Source organism: Anopheles coluzzii, chromosome 2, assembly GCF_943734685.1.
Source record: "Anopheles coluzzii chromosome 2, AcolN3, whole genome shotgun sequence".
Classification (NCBI taxonomy): domain Eukaryota; kingdom Metazoa; phylum Arthropoda; class Insecta; order Diptera; family Culicidae; genus Anopheles; species Anopheles coluzzii.
In genome coordinates this window covers 112,448,529-112,467,688 of record NC_064670.1, presented here as the reverse complement: position 1 = coordinate 112,467,688, position 19,160 = coordinate 112,448,529, and the positions used below count along the sequence as shown (strand labels likewise).

Here is a 19,160-nt window from a genome sequence, read left to right as displayed (position 1 = left end):
CCCGCGCGCGCGCTAAGTATGTTAGTGCGGGTTCGAGAGGCCCCCTCGCTCCAAAAAAGCGGCACTCTTGGAAAAACATTAGATTTATCACGCCGGGCAGAGCTACTGCCACCGTACCACACCAGGTCGACCATCGACCAGGTCGATTGGAAATTGGGTGGTTTTTGCCTCCAGCATTCCCTCGCCAAACAGCTCCCCGAAATGCGCAAACACATTTGCGCTCGGCCGGCACTGCACACGTACCGATTTTCCACAAACATGGAAATCGGAGCTAATCCACTCACGGAATCGATAACGCAAATTAAGTCATTACGGGTTGCTGGCAATTGGCAATTTGCATTTCGATCTCCGATTGGGCCCCGGCCACTGTGCGTGTGCACGTTGACTGCGTACACATGGAATTCCAGTTGAGCAGCTGTGTATGTGTGTGTGTTAAGTGAAGGTGTTTGTGCTTTGATTTAAGCCACTCTTCCTTAATAAAGCGAAAGTTGTGTGTGTGGTTTTTGCACGAAACTCGAACGCATCAAAGTGTTGAGTTTTACACTTTTACGATAACGAACGCGGGCGTTACAAACGCTTTAAGTTTCGTGCGATTCAAACCCGCTTTGGCTTGTAAGTTCGAGCCCGCGCGATTGATCTGCGGTAATTTATCCAATCCCAAATCAGTATGCACCTCTCGACCATTGCACTCACGTACACGCTCGGTGCAACGATGCACGTTGTTAATGGTCGGCAAACTACATCACATCTAATCCGTGAACCGTACAGGGTAGGGCAAGTGGCAAGATAATGTTGTCCCACTTTCGGGGCGGGAGGACCGCGGGCGAGGCAAGTGCGAATGCATTTTAAATGATGTTTTTGGTTTGAGGGTAAATTAACATTTTCATTACAAATTCTAACATCGTGATGAATACCGGTCATCATCAGCAGGCATTGGCCTGCGAGGCGAAAATTTGCCTACCGGGTGGTGAGTGTGTGTGTGTGTGTGTGCGTGTGTGTGTCGATGGAACATGCAATGACAGGGGACATGGCGGGAGAATTGCAAGCGCTGAGTGAATTCGAATTGGTGGTCGAATGGGAATGATGCTGCACATTTACGGCATGAATAATAAATGGTGGCTGATCGAAATAATTCACCATACGAAGCGAACAATCATGTATCGGTTGCTGTGGCTAGAGCAGGGCCGAGTGTGTCGAACACCAGGCACACACACACGCGCGCGCACTGTAACCGGTTGAAATGTTGGTTTGCCGCTGCGTAAAGACCAAGTACACGGAAGTAAAATTTCATGTGTACCTTTGCACAGTGCAGTTGTTCTAGGACATGATGTTGGTTGAAATATTGGTGGAAAAAGGGCGTTGCAACATATTGTTTTTCGCCGTTGCATTGAGTTGGGTGCGGGGTTTTAATGGTGGTAAATTAAATTATTCTATTTGATAATTGCTTTTAAAACAAACGTAAATTTAAGCAAAGCAAATAATCTATTCGTTGCAAGTCAAATGGTGCCAATCGTTCCAAATTCCCTATCAACATTTTCCTCACTTCATTCCCACCGTCCCACTGCTTCATACCCTACACTAACACTAACTTTCACTGTATGAATAACTGTTGGCATGTTCACCTCGTTGTTCCGAGCTGTGTTGGGTGAAACCAGATTATACAAACAGAAAAAAAAAAACAGAAATCGCTACGTTAATGAGACTCCTGGCAGTACATATTGCAATAATTAATCATTCAATACACCTTCAACATAAAACACGACGGATCGGAAAGCTGATCACGCCTCACCTCACCATGTAATGTGCGTTCGGTTTTTATTTTGCCCTATTTTTCGTGAAACAGTTCCGATCAAAGGCAAGAAAAGGGGTTTAATCTCAACAACATAACGTTTATGTAATGTAAAAAAAATGCAATAGTGTTACCAAACGGATGAAAGATAATAGAAAAGATTGGATTTTTTTATTTTTTCCGGAAACAATGATCGAATGTTCATGGGAAACAACAAACCCTAAGCAATTAGCGAACAATGCAAAGTTTTAATGAGAAAGTAAATCAAAACTTTGCACCAATCAACAAAACCAAACAAAAAACAAACACTTCCCCCCCCCCAAAAGTAACAAAACCGCTTTGCAAATCCGTTGGTGTGAATAAATGAAAATGAATGAATACATGAATAAATTGCAACCGCGCACACATCAGGCCGGTGTCGATTGCTGTACCGCGCAAAGCTTCTTTCCACGCCCGCAACAAACGCATTTTAATAGCTGGTCAGACGATTTTTTGATACTATTTTGCTGTTTGTCCATTTAATATGAATATAAGTACGTACGCACTCGCGAAAAAAACGTAAAACAAGCCAAAAAAAAAACGAAAACCCCGTGTTCAAACAGGATGTGCCTTTTTATTTGCAGATTTTCAAATAAATTTTCGCATCCGTTTGGCCGCGTTTGGTCCGTGCAGGGAATTGGTAACGCGGAACAGCATTGAGAAAGCGTGAGAAAGATAGAGAGAGAGATAGAAACAAAAGTCTCCAATCCTTCCAATTCCATTCCCCCAATCATCATGGTGCTGGCGGCAACCACAAACCATCCCCTCCGTCCCCGGAAGCTGGCCGGGGGTAGGCCCTTGATCATTAATGCATGACCGCCGGACCGGTTGGCCTTACCTAACCTTTTACACCCGAATCTGACCGATTTCGCCTGGACCATTTCATTGCACATTACGCTCCCGGTTGATGCGTTTTGTTCTCTCTTTCTGGTCTCGCAAGCCACTGCTTGGTGCACGAAATGATCCACCGTTGATGAAATGGACGATCATGGGGGCAGGATGGAGTGTGGCTGCAGGCCCAGTTATCATGCTTTTTCTCCCATATGAATATTTAATTTATTCCAACGAGATTCTCGCTAAATGTGGAGAAACGGATAAGGTTTTTTTTTGTTTGGGGAAGGTGGTAGGATCGGCTAGCGCCACAACAACACCGTAGCCGAAAAGTGCAGTGGTGAAAGTAATTGGGCGCAATTAAAAATTAACATGCTGCTTCGCAGTAGCATGATCTGTTTCGTTATCGTTGATTTGTTTGGTGCATGATTTTATTTTTTTGCAAATATTTAAAGTAGTTAAAAAAAGGGATAATAATCTATGACCTTGTTATTGATTGGCGTAATTCACTGTCAACAGCTTCAGTTAGACGAATGATGTTACAATAAGCCGTAATAAAATAAATGAGCAAACGTTGAAGCACAAAACTGTTGTGGGAGAATTCAAATTTGGGAGATTTTATTAGAGAAAGCGAACAGCAAAAAACAATGTAAGCAACGCATCGATCTCTTTTTGCACTAGTAATTGTTCGAACATAAAAAAACCACGAACCTTGGCTTGGCACAAAATTGGCACAAACAAGCTTTTAAACTCCTTATCACGAACCCATGAATCTGTCCTATAAATCTAACAAATCAATGTAATAACATAAAATGCCAGAAACAAAAATACTACTACTAAGCTTACCATAACAATGCATAACGAACGAGAAAGAATCAGAAACAAATGCAACAATTTTACATCACCTTTAGGAATACGGCTAGATTGGCCTTATTTTCTGCTAACAATGAACGAAATGTATAACCAATTTCTCATACCGTACGCTTACACGCTGAAAAACAGAAACGCAAAAAAAGATAAAAGATAACCAACAACGAAAATGCAACAAACACACAAAACGAGGAAGAAGAGAAGAAAAACCCATTAGAAAGACACAGAAAATCAAAAACACACACACAAAATGCCAAAAATTTATGAAAACTGCAATTAAATATCAAAGTTAAACAGAAAAAACCGCAGCAGCTACCATTTTTTGCCAAAAGTAAAATGTAAAACACGCGCCAAAAAGATATTCCAAGTCTGGATGATGTTTCATTCAATCGATTTGTGTTACCATTTTCGCGGCAGAGCAAAACGATAGCAAATGGACGTTTGAATTATTTAAAGCGGTTTTATTGTTGCGTAGTCTTTTTTCGGAAAACTTCTCTTTTTAATGTGAGTCAAAATTGTCCATTCTCTAACCCTCCCCCTCGTTGCCTTTCCATACCTGGTTCCATCGTGTCTGTGCCGTCGGCCAGATGTTAGCACTAAATTAAACTTTCCATCCTCGCTGCCACCAGTTCAAGATGTACCCCGCATGCTCCAGAAGCCACCAGAGCCCCTAAACACGGTACGGACAGGCGGGAGAAAGTGCGGGCTAGAACGCGGGGGAACATGGGCCGCCTCCTGCCCTAACATTGTTAGGCAAGCCGAGTAATTTCCTCTACCGTTGAAAAACGCGCACATTCCGGAAAGTGTCAGCCGATGTTGCCCGTATCCTTTGCGGATGCTCCGGATACATCTGACGGAGTGGTTTTGTGTGGGTGTGTGTGTGTGTGTGTATGTGTGCGGTTTTCCGTCTAAACGCTGTCATGAATCAAATTTTTGGCGCTTATTCTCGCCACCGCCAACGACCGACCTTCGAGGGCCTGTCGAGCGCTTGTTCGACATCGTGGCAAACCGGGGCAGCATACTCACGGGTGCTGCTGCTGCTGCTTCGACTGATTACGACATGTGTCGCAAAAATGTCATTAGAGCCCCTGCCTTACCCCTCCCCTTTGTCGTCTTGTAGAAGGCGACGGATGCCAGTGTTCTAAAAGGGCAAGCCACACGATCCTACATCAACCGGTTGACTTTCTCGCTTTGCTGACACCTGACCATACATACTGTGTGTGTGTGTGTGTGTGTGAGGGTGTATGTGTGTGTCTGAGTGCTTGGGTGAGAACGGCAGCATTTTCGCTTAACGGTGCCATCGTACCCTTGTTCAAACATTGACATTTATCCTGAAGCGTCCTAATTACTATCCACCCTTTCTTATATCACCCGCCATCATTATGTGAGGTTAGGCCGGAGGCAATCGTGTTCACAAGCACACCGACACCGGCATGTGGGACAGCATGCACAGGGTGAGGAAGCCAAATCCTACCGTCATTTACGATCCTAAAAACAGATAAAACAATGTACGGTAATACAAGCGCTATGAAAATTCATCTATTCGATCGAGCAAAGCTCTACGTTCTATGTTGCGTTTTAAAATGGCCAACCCAACTATTCAAAAGAAAAACGTAAGAAAAAAGAGAACACTAATTTAATAACTATTTAAATTCCTTCCTCGAAAAAACAGAGCGAAAAAACACAACCTTTCAAAATATGTGTCCTACTCAAAGTGACACATTTCGGTCAATTCGATGCATAACTTTGATATCTCTTTTGTGGTAAAAGAGTAACCAAATAAAGCCCGCGGGCCTTCCGAGCCTTTCAAAAAGGGTGCTGGGCAAGCAAGCAAACATACACAAAAAATGGCACAAACTTAAGACAAAACCATCCCCCAGAGAGCAGCGCAATGCCCAAAACCAAAATATCCCCTTGTCATCACTAATAACCGACACCAGGGCAGGCAAGGGCTGGCACACTCCGCCCCCTTTGGCCTATTTTTGTTCCATTTTTTTTTTTTTTTGAAACGTGAACATTTACGTTTTGCAGAGAGTGCGATGCTTCTAGAAACGCAAAAACAAAAGCCATTCTTTTTGCGTGCGCTTCTTTAAGGCAGAGGTAAAACTGTCATACCCAAATTTATGTTGTCCAAGATTATTGTTGACACTTTATTTATTTTTTAGTCCCATGATTGTAGGTAACTCACGCTGTATCCCACATCTTGTTTTGAAATGTTCAATCTAACATGACAAGGGACAATACCTTCGATTATGATTGCATGAGCAAAAGGGGGGAAAGAGAGAGAGAGAGATAGGAAAACAAGAACGAGAAACTCCCACTGAACGAAGGATGCATGGATTTGTTTATTTTTTATTTAAATTGATTCACTTCGTTGGGCCTTAACCCCCAAAAAAAAGTGAAAAGTCCGGAATGATTTACTTGCGTTTGAGATGGGATTCGGCCTTCATTCACAGGTTTGATAAACTTGTAACGTCTGCCGTAACGTTGGAGTTCATTGTTGTTTGTTTGGAAGATGGGCGAAATTTAATTATATCCATCGTAACACACACTCGCACTCGCCTGCATCAGATTATATTGACAGGTGCGATCGCAAGACAGTCAATTTCATTCAAAAAGGCTTTCATTACAAGCAGCTCGAGTCGGCCGGCTCGAAACCATCTGCCGGTGCCGGCCCGTTACTTAATATTTTCCAAAGCTGATCCCCCCCCCCGCCTGGCGACCGTGCGCTGACACATAAATCGCGTAACCGTTCCAGCCCGGTGTGCTTCATTACAGCATATCATCAGGCCCACCTCAGGTTCTGTTCGGTCGCTTATGCGAGCGCACGGGCGAATGTTACGCAATGTGAATACGCTCGAGCATTTGCATTTTTTCACGAGCCAACGCGATGAAGCGATGCGCTACAGCAGGAAGCACTCCCAGTACACATGCACAGACCCACAGCCTCTTGCTGCCTCATGTAACCCCATTTTTGTTGGCACTTTTGTCTGCCATATACCCCGCACAGCGCTGTTCATGCCGGCGCAGTGGCGCAGCATCGGCGAGAAAACAAACAGCACCAATCGGTGGAGATGAAATATTGAAACGTTGAACGTGGCGTTTGCACGACGGTATGCCGACAGCAGTTCCGGTTCCCATCGTTTGTGTAACATCTTTGCTCCTATCTTATCCCTGTCGCTCTTGCCCGCCTTATTGCGCTCGCAATAAGAAGCATCGCGGCAGAACTTTTCCCGCAACGGGGGCTGGAGTCTGTGTGCGCGGCTGTACAGGCTTGCGTAATTACGTCGAAATTCGATGAAATATTGATGCCACGTCAGGGGTAGTAAGCTGGCACCTCGCCTGCTGCTGATAGGCTCCAGAGAGGAAGAGCGAGGGAGAGAGGTGCAACCAGGTATCCGTCATTTCGCCGAACTTTGCCTCTGCCTAATGCTTCATCAAAACCTTCAAGCACGCGGACCCCTTCTCCGCAACAGCCTGGGGTGAAGTTTTTCCCCCAAACCGTCGCTCTCTTACCGTGTCTATTTTTGTATGTGTGTGTGTGTTTGTGAGGGTTGGAGAAATTCCAGTAGTTAAATGTGCCCCCCGTTCATCCGCATGCTACACCACAACATGATTCGGAGTGTTCAATACTTGTGGCTCGGTGGAAAGTTTTAGCTGCCCCATCCCGCCGGGTTTCAGGCCACGAATCGGATTACTCGATTCGCGGCCGGTAAAACATCGCCTGCCGTGCTGTGCTATTCATCGCTGCCAAGCATACCTACCCCATCGTCGGCGGCGAAGGCAAATTGTTTGCCAAAGAAAGAAGCGATTTTTTTCCACCGCTTCTTTGCGCGCAAGTGCGCCATAAGCCACCAGGCGCCTCCATTTCAGTTTTAGCTGGTTTGCTGGCAGGGACTGATGCATGGCTTGAAGTTGCTGGATGGATGAGAGAGTTTAGTTTTTCCTCTTTTATTTATCCATAACCCAACTCCACCTGCTGATATGTATGTGTGTGTGTGTGTGTGAGGGTGGAGCACAGCGGGAGATCATTAATATAATGAGCAAAATTGTACGGTTCGGCGGCGGGAAAGTGCTCACGGTTCGCATGAGGTTGGATGGTGCAGCACGGTACGAAGCGCTGTAAACGATACACGGTGAAAACTAGCTAGATAAATAAAGTTGTACGATTTACGAGATTTTTGATGAGCATATTACGCAGATTCTTTGCGATTTTTCGAACCGAACCGCTCGACGGATTAGCTTCATCGAGAAAGTTGTTCGTACGAGGGATGGAAAACAGGTTCTTTGTTGCCACTAGTCGGCAAACAAGCTGGATAGTGAAAAGTGTACCTTTTCAGGCAACAGACACGATAATCTACAATGGGAATATTTTTTTACTTATTTTTCATTTGTTAACTCCTTCTCATCCTCATTTCATGATTATTTTATTGATTATATTTATTAAAATGTACGCGCTTCATACGATTTATATTATTGTTATCATTACTATTGAATAAGCATTCAAAAAACGCTGTCAAGCTCAAAGAAGTTTATCAATATTCCCTTCAATCGTCCATTTGCTATTCGGTATATCAGAATCAAATTGACTTTCTTTTCTAGCTTTCGTTGGGTAGAATATCATTGAGAATTGCTTTCGTTTTCGTACACACACACACAAGCTTGTTTATGAATGTGATACAGTTCATTTCCGTCGCTTTTCGTGAGGCAATACAAGCTACTCCATTGTCTGGGTGCATCGAAACGTCGGAGCGCATCGTCGGTATCAAACAAAGTCTGTCAGTCGGTTGCAAGCACCGACCATGGGCGTTGTGCACATTGTGCAATGTGCAATGGGTTGGACGACAGCTCAACCAAAGCTTCGTTCACACGCATCGAATCGAACCCTTCACCCGTCGTCCTCGGCTGTCATACATATTTCTATATAGCGCCTGTTTGAAAGGAAGGAAGACGAAAAAACTAAAATTCTAACACATCAGCGTCACAAGAAATAAACAGTTACGGGTACGGGTACGCAAAACTATACCAAAACTCATCGGGTACTGGAACACCTATCTATGTATGAAGTTTCCCGTCTCTTCGCTTGCCAACCAGTTTCAAAATAAAATATGTTTCTCTTGTCAACTGAGGGTTCAAACATTTTTCCGCAAGCGTACCATATTGCGTTGCTGTTTGCTTCGCTCAAACAGTACGATTTTTCATTTCCGCTTCATTCGTTGTTGTCAAAGATTTATTTATTAAAAGTTTTCATCGTTATTTGTGAAGAACTAATAAAAAAACATATTGTGTAAATAAATATTCAAAACAAAAAGAAAATACTAAATCCAAGCCAAAGAAAGAAGCAGTTTACTGAAAACACTGAAATAATTTAGCAATCCTCAAGAAGAAACACAGTTATAAACAGTAAAGGAAACAAGAGGACTTAGACAACCGAATCGGGGTTACGTACAAAAACCGCTCATTAGCCGATCCTTACTAGTGCCACCGATCGGAGCAATCCTTAGCCTCGTAAGTGTAAAGTGCTTTACAAGACTGAGTTTGGTTACTTTCCATCTTAAAATCATTATAGCTAGGCGATACTAGAACCGAAACGACCCACCCGCCTTCGCTTCAGTATTTATGGATAGCGAAGCGATGGCCAATCTAGAACTGTGTGTGCGTGTGTGTGTGTGTTGTGGGTTATAGAAACATAGTTTATAGCGATAAGTAAAAACGAACCAAGCGGCTGTGTGGCGTGTGCCTTAACAAGCGTGTTGTTGTTTTTAAATTAGAATAGAGATAAACTTTTCTTTTCATTCGCTGCCAATTTCCGTCATCGTATTTCATAGCCGTCAGTAATGGCAGACACATAAAATGTGTGTGTGTGTCATACTTTAGCTAAATCATACTGCATTTACGATTGAGTGTGTGTTTGTGCGTGTGTGTTTGAAGTGTGAAACTCATTAACCGGTTGTAACAAATAGATCTCACTTATGGGAGAGAGAAAAAAAATCAATTCTAGTTCTTGTAGGCGTGATTGGAGCTCATTTTACATAAATTCTTATCAATTTTTGTGTTTGTGTGTGAGTGTGTGGATTTTCTTTCGAGTGGCTCTTTTTGCTTTTTTCTAAATATATAAACGTATCATGATATTTTCACAATTGATTTTAACATAAAAACAAAAAAGAATTTGTGTGCGTGTGTCTTCTTCTATCGTTAGACTGGTTTAGCAAAACAGAAACATTCAATCTACAGCGAGAGTACCTGCTGATACATTTTAGCAATACACTACACAACCACAACAACCAACTCAATCTAGAATAGCTCAACAATTAGTAGCGTTTTCGGATGTACTAAATTTTATCAATTTTCATTTATAAACCCATAGAATAGTCGTTACTTGCGTTGAGTTTTGTTTTAATCCAGACACAATCCTAGAGTGTGGTGTTACAGTTTATTTATCATACGCTCCATTTTTTTTATACAAAAACAATTATAGAACAACACCAAAACAAAGAAGAGACGTTTTCCAAAGATTTGAACAGAAAACCGTAGTTTGTGTTGATAATTTTACCAAAAAAAAAAAAACCGAAAGCAAATGTGTTTTACTAGTTACAGTCAATTGGTTAAATGTAAATGGTACCTAAACATTAAAAACAAAACCAATGCATGTTCCTCCCACGTGTGGTTGAAGTTCGAACAAAGATTGGTTTTGTTTTTGATAGCAAAAACAAACAGAAATGATGCGATTTTTTACTTTTTTCTTCTTGCTATCATCTGTAGATTACTTACACACTATACCAAAACTGTTCAATACGGAGCGCCGTTTGTCCGTAGGATTTAGCTGCCATTAGCAGTAACTTTGTTAACATTTAATACGTAATAAATATTTAAAAAAAGACAGTTTAAATATACATACAGCACTATTTCGCCATTTAGCGTAGGGAGTTTTGTTACGTTTATTTAAATAATGGTTTTTTGTTGAACTGAAAAAAAACACACACAACGAACCGTATATTTAGTTGTTTTACCATAAATAGCCCCATGTACTGCGTCGTATGGAAAAAAATGCCCCCGGTCCAATCTGTCCTGTCTTGTATTTGATGCAGCAAGTAGCTAGAAAACTTACTACGTAGTACAAGTGTAAAAAGGGAACATCTAAAAGTCAAACGTACGTCTACAGTTACCCTTGAACAGTGTCCAGTTGTGTTCCATCGTTCTGAAAGTTATGTTTTTGGAGCCTTTAAAGCTACGAACCATTTGAAAGGTGTTCAAAATGATGTACCGAAATGATATTCAGACACCATTTGCAACTTATTCCGTGTTTTTTTTTTAAATTCACGTATAATGTCTACTCTACACTTTGGGCATCCTTATTGTTGCCCTCCTTTTTTCGGCAGCTCATTTTTGTTTCATTTTGATTATTTTTTAATCAAAATTTCTGCCCATATGTCACCGGTTTGACGCTGCTCGAACTTACCAGAGTGCGTGACCGGTAGCAATTGAACACCCTTCGGCGAGGGTGCAAACCGTTTCGCACTTCGTTTCGACAGTTAACAGTGTGAAGTGAAAGGAAACGCCCCTTTGGGTTTTCGTAAATGTTGACGCACCCTCCGCAGCTGGGCGCATGGTGTCTTGGTGCGATAAACTTTAATTATGGCGCTTGGTTAACAATTTGAAATGACTGTTTAAAAAATAGCGCGCTTTGCAGCCGAACAACACGCACTTTTCCTAATGAGGCAGCCGCCTGCTTGCCCAATCTCTGCACGCCAACAATTAAACAAACCGAAACTAACAAGCACACAACACACAAACTTGACAGGAGCAACATTTTTTCCTGCCCACATTCCACCTTCGCCTTTCCTGTTGCCCGGCGTCTTGTTGCTTTCCATTTGTTTTTTCATTTGGAAAATCCGCATCGCACCGTGTTTTAAAGAAAAAAACTTTCGCCTACTAATTTATGGCGCTTTCCCTTGTTTGCCAACGCTACGCCAAAAGCAAATAACAAAAAGAGCCCCCGGGGGGGGGGGGGGGGGGGGGGGGTGGAAAACGGGACCCAGCACAGGAAATCATTCGTTCGAAACTAATGCTGCTCCCATTTCCTTCGCTCCTTTCTGCTTGCGCCTTGCGTCTTGAAGCGAGAATGATTCTCTTCGATTCGATGGCACAAAACTTAACCGTAGCCAATGAGCAGTAAACGAATTACATTAAGTATATTAAAATTATTTCCCTTTGTCGCACTTCGGGCCAAACAAGAGGCGCGCACCTCCTGCGTCCCCTTGTCTTCGCCTCTTTTTTTGCCGTGATTGAGCAAAGGAGAAGAAGCAAAAAATCCCCCACACTCCCAAGATATCACTACGCGCCCCAACGGCAACGAGGACGCGGACGACGACAACAACAAACAAATAAAGAAAAATAGTACCCAGCAAACAGGCGGCTGGGTGGCATTCAATTGTGCCGATTTGTGCCGTTTTTTTTCTCCTTCATTCCTCCTACACTCACACACACACACACACACACACACATTCTGAAGACACATACGGCGGTCTAACGGGGCGACACGGCGACAAAACATAACTTTGAACCAACTTATCTTGGGACCGAATGCACATACACAAACAAGTTCAAATGGTTGAGAGAGAGAGAGAGAGAGAGAGAGAGAGAGAAAAAAGGCACACAAACACAAATCCACAACCTCCCACCACCGTTGGGTGTTGCAGGCGGCGTTGCAAAAAGTTTATCGGCGCCAGGAGTCTGTTTTTATTTGCCAATGTCCAAAGTACGACTTTTTTTCCCCCCCACTTACCTCCCATCCGTGAACTTGGTCTTGAGGGAGGGGAAAGGTGGGACGAGTGCTGTTTTTACAGCATAAACAGGGCCGCACATTCACATATACACATACACACACTTACTTACGCGTACTTGTACAGAAAAACAGTCATCAAGATTGGTTTTATTTTTGTTGAACGCCGCCGTGCGTTTGTCGTGCGTTGCAAGACGAAAACAATCACACCAATACATACGTACAAGCTTTCTTCCTGCTTTTATGGGACCGGCAGGAGCCAGATTTGCCGAGAAGAGAGGGAGCTGCGATTGGAAAGCGATTGCCCGCTTTGCCGAACTAATTGCTTAAGGGGTAAATGATCGTAATTACGCACCCAACTGTTGGCTGCCGGGTTGGGCTGGGCGCCATAGACACTCTCGCAGCTCCAAATCCATCCCCGGAACACAACTGGAACGTCACACAACTGGGGGGAACTGTGATGACGTCCCGTGGCACTGAGTGTATATATTTATTTTCTCGATTCCGTAATAAAATGTGTTCCCAGTACCTGTAGCAACGCGGTGGATAGCATTCACCTTCTGCAATCGATCGGGGGTCTCCTGTTCTGTTCTGTTTAGTTTTATTATAGTTTTTCTCGACCCTTGTTTAACTCTCTCTCTCTCTCTCTATCTCTATCTCTTGAGCAGTTCCGATTCGGTTCTTAGTTAGTTTTTAGTTTTTGATTTAGCTCCTTGTTTCCAGCGGAAGTTTCATTATGTCGAGGAGAAAGTACAAAGAATAAGGTTTATTTCAATTGAAAATGTGAATGTGCAATGTTACCTACAAACAAACCAATGTTGAATTAAAGCAAGAAATGCGCCAGTTACTACTATCTACCAGGGCACAAGTACGTAAAACTCATTTGCAACAGGCTGCGGTACATCCGTTCAAACGTTTGGAAAATAAAAAATAACCTCAACTAGTGGCAATGCTTGCCCCAGGACCAAGAATGGTTCCATATTTACATACGCACACGTCAATGCTCTCGTTTAGCAGTTTTGCCTCGTTTGGTTCCTTCTGTTCTCTTTTTTTTCTTCTTTTTACAAATATAATTGTTTAGCTGCTGAATCATTTGTATCTCTCGCTCTCTCTCGCTCTATTTCTCTATTTCAACATTTTAACACAGCATGACACTGTTTGCCGCTGGTCACTAATGAGGATTCGATCTCCCGTTTCGACCTTTCTTTTCTCTTTTCCTTCCCTGTTTCATCTACAGTTGACATCACCAATGGACAGTTGACACCGAACAACAACACACCGTTACTGACGCAGGCTCTTTCGGGTAGGTTACGCTTCCACTTCCAGGCACTTCGTTCAAAGGTTTTGGCTCAAAATTCCTCTATTGGCAAGAAGCTTACTTTGGGTATCAAAAGTGACCAAGGAAGTCGATCATTCCGAGACAAATGTAGCTTGTGTGAGGTGTAGCTGGCTCATCAAAAACAGATTCCTTTACGCTATTTTTTCTGAAGTCTTGATTTTACTTTTCTTCAGATTTAAGCAGTTTGAAGTTCCTTTGTGTTTTGATAAATTATTTTTGGAGTGCTGATGCAGAGTTTTATGCAATTTTTGTGATGCATTGCCAGCACTTCACCAGCTAAGATCATTAACTTGAACAAATACTTCAAAGACTCGCTAGGAACCATTCCCCTAATATGACACATTTTCCATTGTTTGTAATATTCTATTAAAATTTGTAATTCTTTTCCTGGATACATTACTAATCAACTAATTTCATAGCATTTCCAAAACTAACGCCATTCGTCCGCTTACTAACTTGTATGGAACAGATTGAACTTACAATGCTCACAAATTTAAAACTAAAAACATAGAATAAACATCTTCACACCATGGCAATACCCCTACACAGCCATAGGGCATGGTGCACTGTAACCCATCACAACACAAACGAATGTTATTATATATCGCCCGTCGTCGGATCAAATACTGTTGCCATTTCGAAGTTTGCCGAACGATTGGTGCCAACAGCACAAGCGCTGCGATACTAAATTCCAGTTTTCCGTTTCCCTTCCCGCACAGTGATGAACAATTACCAGGCCGCTGCTGCGGCCGCCGCGCAAGGCTTCGGTCCGCCAGCGTCCCCGCACACCACCACCACCCGGACCGCCGCCGGCTTCCCGAACGCGAACTCGCCCGGACCGACGATCGACATGTACAGCTCGAGCGCGGCGGACAGCGTCGGTTACGTTCAAGCCACCAGCCCGCAACCATCCGGCTTCCCAGCGATTGCCGTCAGTCGTGCTCCGCTAAATTACAGCCCGGTAAGCCAACCCACCACTGAGATCAGTGAGTTCAGCTTCTCCGTGCTGTGGGAAAAAAAACAGCCTTTTGGAGCACCTACCGATTGCAGTTTTTAACCCATGCCCTTTTCCACGTCCTTCTTCCCGCAGGGCCAACTAATTCCAGCGGCATTCACCAACGGCTACCATTGAAACAAACTAAGCAATATTTGATCACCATCGCTAGTACTTTGGACTGGAGTTTGACAGACGAGCAGCTGCTTGTGCGCGTGAATTTGCTGACTAAAACGGACAAGTGGAACCCGAAAAACTGTGGAGCAAGGTTGAAGAAGATACAGATAAGAACCAACAACACATACACACACATACAGCCAGAAATTATGAACCGTTTTGTCACAACAGTTGGTGCAATACAGCAGCAGCAGCAGCAGCAGCAGCAGCAGCACCGCTTCTCGTCATCATTATTATCATCAGCAACATCACTAACCAGCCCAAACTGCAGAATGGTCTGCGCACAGGAAGCGGATGGTCGGAAGGCAGGTTTATATGGCGATTAATGGTTCAGAGAAATTGGAAATGGTATGGTTTTTTTTATTAGAAAATAATTTCACTATTATAGGAGTAAACTGGGATTTGGTTTTGGTATTTTAAAAAAATATGCCAAAACGCTGTTAAAATAATAATGAGTTGAGAGAAAATTGGTTTGTTTGAAGCAAACTGCTTCGAGTTTGTTTAGCGTAAATGAAAGTAATTGAAATGTTGCCGTGAGTGGCTATCAAAATTGGCTATACTTTCCAACCGGGAAAGGTGGATTAATGAAATTGGCTCAAAAGCCTCATAAGCAATCAAATTTTCACTGTATGAGAACATTTTTTCCCATAACGTTCTTATACAGAGTAGAATAAAGCACACACACACGTCTGCCTAACTTCCTGTTAATTTACCAAGTATCCTCAGAAAGGCCACTAGCCACAGCTTTGTTTGTGGTGGATAGTTGTCAATTGCAACGTAATTATAACATTGTTTGTATTGCTTGTGTGGCAACCAGAACGGGCCCACACTTTTCCCACAGTTTCCGCCGCAGTGGTTGGCATTAAGAGAAAATACAACAATAACAAAAAAACATCATCATCGGCTTACAGTGTGTGTGTGTGTGTGCAGATGTATCGTTGTAGTGTTTCGTTTTGTTCACAATTCGCTTTTAAAGCAAACCCTTTATTGTACACTATAACCATTACACTGGTGTTGCCGTTGCTGCTGCATCACAACGGCTGACGTTGATGTGGTTTGTGTGTTGTTGTGCTTGTGGCGGCCTCTGCTCTTCGAAGGGGAAGCATCGCTTACCCATTTTCGCAAGATGCGAAGTCTACCAAGTTGTCTAGAAACGTGGCGGAAAGGGATGTGAGATAAGATAAAAAAGTGGCGGGGTGGCGGTAACAATCTAACGTTAATAGAACCAGCCCCCCAACGGGTGTTTAAGGCAGTCAAATTTCACGAGCAGCCAAGCGCAAGGCAAATGGTATATTATGAACAAAAGGAAGCGAGGCAGAATAATGGAAAAAGTTGCAAATGCAAAAAATTATTAACAAACAAATCAACCCTCAACACACACTCACACACGTTGCTGTCGCGAAAAGCAAACCACGTGCTGTGTGGAAGGGTGAAAATAAGCGTTATACACACAGACACACAGACACACAGACACACACACCAAACACATCCAACTCGATATACTAAAACAAAAATGAGCATACAAACTACACTTTAACACACCTAAACACACACACACATATTAATGTTAAGCGAAACTAAACATGATTGTTTAAACCTATGAGCTAAACGAAACAAAAATCAACACGATTTGTTTTGCAAAAAGAACAAACAAAAAAAAACATGGAAGGTAGAGGGAGAAGGAGAGATGAGAACAGCAAAAAAACCCAATTTGTTATTACGAATAATTACTATTTACTTAATGTCTTTTTGAATTTAAGCCAATTTAAAAAGCAAATACTTAGCTAAATGAAAACAAAAGCAACCAAAAAAAAAAAACAAAACAAAACACAAAAAATACTACCCCCGAAAAATAAAAAATCTTACATGCAATCTATAAATGAAAAGCGTGCATGAAAACGCGTGGGCGGGTGGTTGGGGAGGAGAAACTCTAACAAAAGAACCAAAAATTTACCATTCTCTTAACGAAGAAAAGAACGTTGCAAAACATAGTAAACGCCCTCCTTGACATTCATTTCATACATACGGAAAACCACACACACACACACACACACACACACTCACATCACAGCCTCTGACCGTACACAGACAAACTATAGATAGAAATGGGAAGGGGAGGAGAAGAGTGTATGGGAGGAGTGGAAAGCATGGTGGGGGAGCACGGGGCGATGGGATTGTGTGGGGGGCCCTGCAGCCGTGCATCCTTTCCCTGCGATGCACTAGGCAGCACAGGATGAAGCGTTGCACGTGGGGAGGAGTGAACCACCAACACCGCAACAACGCGCCTGCCATTGTTTCCCCCCCCCCCCCCCCCCCGCAATGCATTGTACAGACCACACTGCAAGTGTGCATGTAGTGAGGCTGATGTGTGACACACACACAACTTTCCAGCTGACACAATTAGAGGAAGAAAAAACAAACCATTTAAGCAAAACAAACACACTCGTGATCATCCTCCTCCTCCCTTTATGATAGTAAAAGTATGCAACACATTCGACGCATAACGATCAACACCAGAACCCACACACACACACATAGACACACACACACACACACACTCTATCAATTATGGAACAATTATTACGTTTGCTACAAGCATATTTAACGATTTAATGTAACTTTTTTTACAACGGTAATAGCAGCAGGTAAAAGATGGTACGCTAGTGGTCTTAGGTATAAAAATATATAAATATATAAATATATATTATATATATTTATGGAAGACAGAATCGAGGGACGGGGGGGAGGGGGGGAGGGCATGAGGAACACGATTGAAACAACCACACACTACAAAACAAACCCCCCGACAAAGCAGTGAAGGAAGGTAAAACACTTTCTGGCGGGTGCGTAACCGTAGTGCGCGTTAACGTTGCGTACAACGGCAGCGGTATGAATTGCTGTGCTGTTTTTTCTTTCTTTCCTTCTGCTGCGAAAGCAACGCATACACCGTTATGCGCTACGTATTTGTGGGGAAATGTATGCAGTTCGGCCACTTTTAATATTCATCGTTACTTTTTACTGTTTCCTTGTCGTTTTATATTCCTGTTTGCTATTTCGGTTCTCAAAGCACACGGCGCCACGCGGTGAAGCAAAGGAGCAAACAACAAACAAACAAACAAACAAACAAAATATACACAATGCTGAAAATGCCCCACAAAACACACACACACACAAACAACACTCACAAAACACAGAACATAATAGAGAAACCGAGCGGCGCGCAGGCAAAGAAAGGAAACAATTTATTATAGTAATTGAAATTTTTCCTCCCCAAACAGAAGTAAAGAAATAAAAAAAAAAGAAGCACGGCAAGTCGGAAAAAGATTGATGTTTGTATGAAATAGATATGGAGAAAAATATTAAGTAACAAAAAAACGGAAAACAAAAAGAAGGAAACCCTGAACGCTGGTGATGATGGAAGGTGAAAACGCAATAATTGTTATATTAGTACGATGATGAGCGGCAGCAGTCTTCGTAGGAGGAAGCTGGCAGGAGGAAAGTAGCGGCGCAGACAGCAGACGCTTATGCGACGGAGCTAATGAAAGAAGAAGTGCGCTGAATGTGGCGCTAGCGAAGGGGGTGGTACAGGGGAGGTTTTTGGGGGGGGCCCTGGTGGCACCAGCTAATTAATTAAAATAAATGACAATGACAGCAGCAGCAAAGTCGGATGGGAGAGGTGCGTACCGCTTCTAAATTACGGCTCCTCGGCCGGGGTACCTCGTTCTGTGTAAACGTCCCATTTCAATAGTTACACATACGTGCACACATACTCTCACACACACACACACACACACACTAATGCACAAGCGCGTGCAAGTAGGATTGGTGGGTGGACAAACGCGAAAAAAAACAGAAATCAATTAACAAACCACAGAGAAAACACAGAGAGCGGGGCGGATGGTGGCGCATTGTATTCGGTGTCACTGTTCACTGTTTGGCCATTCGGCGCGGATGTGCACTAATAGCCTATACATTTAAATATTGAAAGTAAACAATTCATATACAATAACAATGCAACGTTTAACGGTCACATCTTCATCAAATTCTTGCCCTTGCTTTTTTCCCGCATAGAACAAACATTCGGGGCAAACTTGTGGAAAATTGCATCCTTTTTACAAAGCAATGTGTGTGTGTGTCTGCGTGTGTGTATGTTTGTGTGCAGTTTTGAAGAGCGGGAGCGTTTGGAGCAATTTTACACTCTTACCGCAAACAAGGTAATAGTTTGCACTCTGTCATTACTCACTCAACCATCACAAGCATGATAATAAACCAAACCAAAAAAAAAAAAAAAAAGAAACGTTATCAGCAAATATTCACCCTCCCCTCCCAAACAAACAAA

At 42.9% G+C, this 19,160-nt stretch overlaps 1 protein-coding gene across 11 annotated transcripts in view; it reads left to right on the top strand.

Moving 5' to 3' along the window:
* LOC120949094 (RNA-binding protein Musashi homolog Rbp6) overlaps positions 1–16,288 on the top strand; it is a 582,997-nt gene extending 566,709 nt beyond the window's left edge. For 9 of the 11 annotated variants that reach the window (XM_040366093.2, XM_040366094.2, XM_040366092.2 and 6 more), the window contains 3 exons: positions 13,549–13,614; positions 14,370–14,611; positions 14,741–16,288. In XM_040366093.2, coding sequence (XP_040222027.2) covers positions 13,549–13,614; positions 14,370–14,611; positions 14,741–14,782 — 350 coding nt within the window. In that variant the 3' untranslated portion in view covers positions 14,783–16,288. The remainder of the gene's footprint in view (positions 1–13,548; positions 13,615–14,369; positions 14,612–14,740) is intronic. The other 2 variants (XM_040366102.2, XM_040366101.2) reach the window with 1 other exon arrangement.
* The last annotated feature ends 2,872 nt before the right edge of the window (positions 16,289–19,160 follow it).